The following is a 6,327-nucleotide window of genomic DNA, read 5'->3' as shown; positions in this document are numbered from 1 at the left end:
TCACTCTTTCTTTTTCGCAAGTTCACCTGCACCACACATGCAATATCATATTATTAACCGCAAATTTCACATCTAATATAGTATAAAAACATATTAAATTGTCCATGTATGAATTTTGTATACATGGTTCAAAGTTGACACTGCATTTTTCGGGAAGTTGCATGGCCATGCTACGATCAACACCAGAAATAGGAGGACCGTTGACAAGAACACACAAACAAGGTTGGCCAAGAACTTTGACTGCGGTACAACAGGCCTCATTTGGTGGGATGGGGCTGAATGGTGCGACTGATGCACGACACGGTATCAGTTGCACCAAAGCCGAGAAAAATGTGCTCCCACATGGGTGTGCAACTGTTCCTTGAACCAACAATCCTAGCACCACAAGGGCCACCATCATCTTTCCTTTATTTCCCATGAAATTTTATGAGGTATTCTTTTTAAGACTTGTAATGTATGGTATATTTGTGTTAAAAGTAACTTAATTTTTTTATGGAATCCGGTTGTATATATAGGATATAGTTGTATGATGAATGCCATTGTGTGGGTAGATGAGATCACAGTTGGTTCATGCGATTCCTAAGTCTTAAGACAGCACCATTGGCATGCTTAAGGAAACAGTTGTTAAGTTGATATGTCATGATCAAATACGTGCCCCCAGAGCTTATTTCATCATTATTATTATTATTATCATTATTTTGTGAAACTATAAATTATACAAGTCTTGAAAAATATTCATTCTTAATTAATTTTGAAGGGATATTATGAACATAAAACTCTGGTAACCGAATACAATAGGAAAAGCAGTGTGACAATTTTATAACAATCATTGAAGATTAAAAAGCATATTTTGACTACCTTAGATTTGATATCGTATCATAAATATTTTGTTATCTTGAGTGATAAACAAAATATGATTGTTAGATATACATCACATTTACTTTGTCTTACACGTTAGATATATAAGAGAGCTTAAAACAACATTATAAATCATGAAATAGTCTCTGAACAAGACTCACTAAAAGATTTCTAATATACTAATTTTAAGCATGAATATATGATACTAAAAACCATTCATTGATTCAACATAACACAAACGACAAATTGTTTGAGCATTTTATGATAGGTACTAACCATACATCGATCATCCTAATTAATCACATACTTGTTTGGGTTATGCACAAGTTAAGCATATAAATACAGATGTCTCTTTCACCTACTCCATTCGCCCTCTTCTCATAAACTTATCCCACACTCGTGGGCACATCAATCCCATATATGGTTTGAGATTATTTTCGTGAAGCAAAATTTATTGGGTCGTTTGAAGTTTAATCTTTCTACTTTCTAGAAAAGACTGTTCTTTTAGGCATGCATTACAGCCTTTGTTAACACAAAACTTGCTCCATAGTCTATAGTACAGACATCCATGGATACACACAAAATGAGTCGTAATCCAGGACCACAACAGTCACAGGTTGATTTATGATTCAAATGCTAAAAAGATTAGCTTATAATAATAATTATAATTATAATAAATATATACAACAATACATTTTCCCATCAAAACTTTGTAGTAGGCAGTAGTAGGCTTCAGAGAAAGATAATTTTTTTTTAAAAAAAAAAAACTCTGGAATGAATGAATCTATCGAGAGGCTGCAGCCCCTTTCTCATATTCAGCAGCTTGCTCTTCTTTTGCAAACTCCTCAATCAGTTCACGCTGTCTTTCACTCAAGTTCCTGCAACCAACAATAATTATTAACCTTTTTCTTTTTCCTTTTTAACACCTACCTTTGGCTACAATACAATATATATATATATATATATATATATATATATATATATATATATATATATATATATATACAATATACAATATACAATATACGTACGTTGGGATGCTGATGTTGAAGTGTACATATTGATCTCCATACGAGTAAGAATTTCTTGTTTTAATTCCTGACATCATACACAATCAATATCAAAACACAACATAAATATTTTCTTAATAATATCTTTGATAAACATGACAGTGAGAATGTATACCTTTTCCTTTTAAAACTACTTTTTGACCAGGTTGAGTTCCTGCACGAACCTGCATGCATATAAGAAAATCAAATTTTATTTCATAATTTATAATAAAGTATGTCATTACGAAAATATTAACTAATGATTTTAAAAAAAAAATCATAAAAATAACCTTAAGAACAACATCTCCTGTTAATGTTGGCACCTGAATCGTCCCTCCCAAAACAGCCTGCAAAACAATTTAATTTTTTTTTAAAAAAGACTCATCATGGAATAGAGTTAATTAATAGCATAAGATGGTGATTTTTACAAAAATAATAATAATATAAAGAAATAATTACCTGGGTGATATTCAGGAGAGCATCTACATGAATGTTTGGCCCTTCTCGTCGAAATACAGGATCTTCTCGCACCTAAAAAGTTATCATATTACAGTAATTCATATAACAAAATATTATTTCAAATTTGTATTTGTATTATACACACACATAATTTAAAAAGAAAAAAAAATACCTTGATCACAACATAAAGATCACCAGGCTGGTTGCCATCTGGATCTGCTCCACCACTTCTGGACATCCTTAATTCTTCATTTGTATCGACTCCTAAAAATATAAATATTCCAACCAAACATATATTATAACACATTCATCCTTTTTACTAGCAGAATTATTATAATTTATTATATAAACCACAAAAAACCTGGCATTATGTTTAACTTCACAGACTTGGGTCCTCTTACCACCCTCTGCCCATTGCATGACTTGCATAAGTTCTGTCAAAAAAAAAACAGAAATGAAGTAGAGTGTAGAGTGTAGAGCAAAATGACAAATTTACCCACATCACATACCTTGACATATTTACCACTTCCGCCACATTGAGTACAAGTCACCTGGATTCTAAATGGACCAGTTTGACTGAATGTCTGCAAAACCACATGACATGTTAGCAGCCACCTGGATTAAAATTAATAAATAAAAACAAAACCAAAAATATTTATATTTTATACCCACCATGCCTGCTCCTTTACACCTCCTACATGTCTCAGGCTTTGTTCCAGGAGGAACACCACTTCCACCTGCCAATCACCATTCACCAAAACAATATTTAAAAAAGACGATTAATTCATATTTATAAAGTAAATAAATAAATAAAGTGTATGATATTCATAGTCATACCACAAGTTTCACAAGGCAACTCGGTCTGAAAGACTACATTTTTGGTGCATCCTTGAACAGCTTCCATGAATGAAAGCTCAAGGGATACCTGTGCATCTCATGACATGATCAAACAAATTTAAGACATCACATCATATTTTACTTTTTTTTTTTAAATTAAAAAACAGAAAAGACCTTAACGTCCTTGCCAGTGAAGTTGCGAGCAAATGGGCCAAAACCAAAAATCTGAATCCACCAACATCAACATGCAAAGAGAAGAATTAAAAGTAAAAAGTTATATTATATAAACGAAGAAGAAGGGTAGAAAAGTCATTTGAAAGAAATGGGGTGTAAAATAAAAACTTACATCACCAAGGTCTTGAAATGGATTGCGCCAATGGCCAGCATCAGGACCAGCTCCACCACTAGCACTTGCTTCAAAAGTCTCGTGTCCAAGCTAATAATATAATATTATATACATGAATCCATCCAATTAGAAATTAGAAAAAGATAATAGATAAACAAATTATTTAACAATATAATACCTGATCATATTGTGCTCGTTTCTCCTCATCTTTCAGGACCTGTTTGTTTAAGAATTAATATAGTAAAACAGTTTGTTCAGCCAACTATTATTATATACCAATAACCTAAAACAACAGTTCAAATAGACATGACATGCATCTTAGTAGTTAGTTAGTGTACCTCATATGCCTTTGATACTTCTTGAAACCTTGTTTCTGCTTCTGGATCATCTTTATTTGCATCTGGATGCCATTTCTTGGCTAGCTACAAGTTCCAAATACCACAGGCACAGGATAATAAGTTGATACTATAAAGTAACACAAGGAGAATGTCCATTCATGTAAAAAAGATTTGTATTTGTATAAATAAGAATTAAGAAGAAGAGAAAAGATAAAGATAGGAACCCCATAATAGGCTTTCTTGATTTCTGATGCGGTTGCGTTCTTATTGACTCCAAGTGTATCATAATAATCTTTTGAAGCCATGCGTGCTGCTGCTCAACATAACAACCTCCAAAGGTCAAGCAAGCTACAAAATGTTCAAAATCTTGCACAGAGTGTATAAAATGTTTATGACATGATAGCTGAATATGATATGAGATAATGAGATCATAATTGAATATGCCTTCTCTGAATCAATTTCTGTTTTCCTTTTCCTAGAGTTATTCTTTTCCAAATTATTGAGATAATCACTCAGCCATTAAATCTTCAATCCTGAGTAATTGTTTAGTTGTGAATTGATCCTCATACAAGGGTTAATTTGCATCGGAAGATTTTAATTAAATGATATGGGGACCAGTGAGTCTTTAAACCAGAAAAACAAGTTAATTTTGAAAATTTTGAGACATTTAGTCGTGGGTTAGCCAAGATTTAACATCTTTTCAGATAAGGGGGATTTTCTCGGTTGTTTTTAATAAATTGAGCATATTTTCATTACACTTAAATAGGTATCCAGTTTGGTGTTGATTGATTGTAAATTTGTAATTAATCGAATCATTGTTTTAATTTTCTCAATTTTGATTCATGTTTCGTCTACTTCTTGCCATTTGTATTGCTTTAAATGTTCCTTTTTTCCTAATTCGGGGATTTGTTTTTTGCTTGTGAAATATTTTGAACCAATTTGAGGATTGTTACTTTCTTTGTTCTTTAATGCTTATGGTCTTGCATTGATCTACCCTTTAAATTCCATTAGTTTTGTGATTTTCATGCATCTACCTAGGATAAAATTGGCCTCTAATTGAATGATTTTACATTTAGTAAAGTTAAAAAAGTTGTTTGGGACAAAACAAAAAACTTTCTACTGTAAAAAGTTTTGGGGTGATATCACAGTTCTTTCTAAGGACCTGACCTCATATAGGAAGGAGTCCAGGCTTAAAATTAGGGTAATGGAGTAGTAAGGTTCTTAGTTACTAAGTTTATCTCAGAATTGTTAGAAAAAATTGAATTTTCCAAAAGAGCTGTTGTGTCCTGTTTTTTGGCATGAATATAAAGTTTCCTTCTGTCTCTAAACTCTCACCTCTCTCTTCCTCATATTTTCATGTTTTCTATCTCATTTCTCTACTTAGTACTGATGATACAGCCAGAAAGTTTGTATGGGATTTTAAATTCAAGATAAACAAACGAACAACTATGGTGGATAGAAAGAAAATTATCTAACTTCAAACTCTAACAAAAGGCAGAGGAATTGGGACATACAAGTGCCATGAATCGATCTGATGTTGCCATAGTGTGCATTAATCGTCCCAAGACCTGACCAATATCTCGAATTGACTGCTGCGAGAAAAAACCGGCCCTCCATCAGTGATATATACAACACACAAGCTCCAAAAAGAAATTTTTGCAGAAGAAAGAAAGAAACTTGTTTTATCGTGAGATTTACCATTTTTGTTATTGTAACAGTTAGAAATCTTGTAATGGCCATGAATTGATGAGCCAAACTTCCTATAACCTCTTCTAGCCAGCGACTCATACAACTGCACCACAATCACATAACACCCATGATTAAAACTATTTACAAACAAACACACAGACGACCAAATTAACATATTAAATAAATATATACGCCGAAAATGATTGTCATGCATAATCATGTGATAGAGAAACAGAATTCATACGGGATCGTTGGAGAGGGAGCGGCGAGCAAGCCATGACAAAAGTTTAATGCCGTTGGAACGAACCATTTGTTGTCTGTAAATTTGTGGAAACTAGATTAATATTCGAAGTATTTTCGTGTACGAAGGGGAACTATGGTAAACCCTAAAAAAACCCTAATTGCAGGAATCAAATTGATTTGCAAACCTGGAAGCTTCTAGGGCCAGTTTCAGTAGCCTTCTGTTTTCCCCCAATATTTAAGGAGGGTCTGTTTAGTAAATAAGCGAAACTAATAGTACATTCTTATGTTATTTTAAAAGACGACCCTTCATTTTTCGCAATTATTTAAAATAAGCCCTCACATTTTCTTGCTCTCTATATCTTATAATTTTCGTGGCTTCTTCGTAGCCTCCTCTCTTGTGAAGTTCTGACTTGTGATTTGGAATGCATTGTGTTTCTCTCTCATAGAATTATGCATGACTATTTACATAAGAAACACATGCAAAGTTACCATTTTTTTCATTTTTTTA

At 32.7% G+C, this 6,327-nt stretch overlaps 2 protein-coding genes across 4 annotated transcripts; both read right to left on the bottom strand.

The window, feature by feature from the left end:
• LOC145100195 (Bifunctional inhibitor/lipid-transfer protein/seed storage 2S albumin superfamily protein) lies at positions 1–588 on the bottom strand. Its single transcript, XM_079037566.1, has 2 exons — positions 124–588; positions 1–26 (listed from the first exon to the last, which is right to left on the bottom strand). The coding sequence occupies exons 1-2, from the start codon at positions 416–418 to the stop codon at positions 1–3; spliced, it is 321 nt and encodes a 106-aa protein (XP_078893692.1). The 5' UTR covers positions 419–588.
• A 915-nt stretch (positions 589–1,503) lies between these two features.
• LOC145101885 (chaperone protein dnaJ GFA2, mitochondrial-like) lies at positions 1,504–6,077 on the bottom strand. Of its 3 annotated transcripts, XM_079039184.1 has the most exons (19): positions 6,005–6,077; positions 5,821–5,893; positions 5,586–5,679; positions 5,402–5,479; positions 4,112–4,200; positions 3,888–3,971; positions 3,728–3,766; positions 3,550–3,639; positions 3,378–3,428; positions 3,204–3,291; positions 3,039–3,103; positions 2,876–2,950; positions 2,728–2,800; positions 2,539–2,630; positions 2,367–2,438; positions 2,198–2,254; positions 2,044–2,092; positions 1,890–1,956; positions 1,504–1,736 (listed from the first exon to the last, which is right to left on the bottom strand). In XM_079039184.1, the coding sequence occupies exons 2-19, from the start codon at positions 5,884–5,886 to the stop codon at positions 1,643–1,645; spliced, it is 1,323 nt and encodes a 440-aa protein (XP_078895310.1). In that variant the 5' UTR covers positions 5,887–5,893; positions 6,005–6,077; the 3' UTR covers positions 1,504–1,642. The 3 variants fall into 3 exon arrangements, with proteins under 3 accessions (XP_078895310.1, XP_078895311.1, XP_078895312.1); XM_079039185.1 differs by lacking the exon at positions 6,005–6,077 and having other exon boundaries at positions 5,402–5,476; positions 5,821–5,998; XM_079039186.1 differs by lacking the exons at positions 5,586–5,679; positions 5,821–5,893; positions 6,005–6,077 and having other exon boundaries at positions 4,112–4,235; positions 5,402–5,475.
• Positions 6,078–6,327: the final 250 nt, after the last annotated feature.

This window comes from Lactuca serriola, chromosome 4, assembly GCF_051521515.1.
Source record: "Lactuca serriola cultivar US96UC23 chromosome 4, Lser_US96UC23_V15, whole genome shotgun sequence".
NCBI lineage: Eukaryota > Viridiplantae > Streptophyta > Magnoliopsida > Asterales > Asteraceae > Lactuca > Lactuca serriola.
This window is presented reverse-complemented; position numbering and strand designations above follow the sequence as displayed.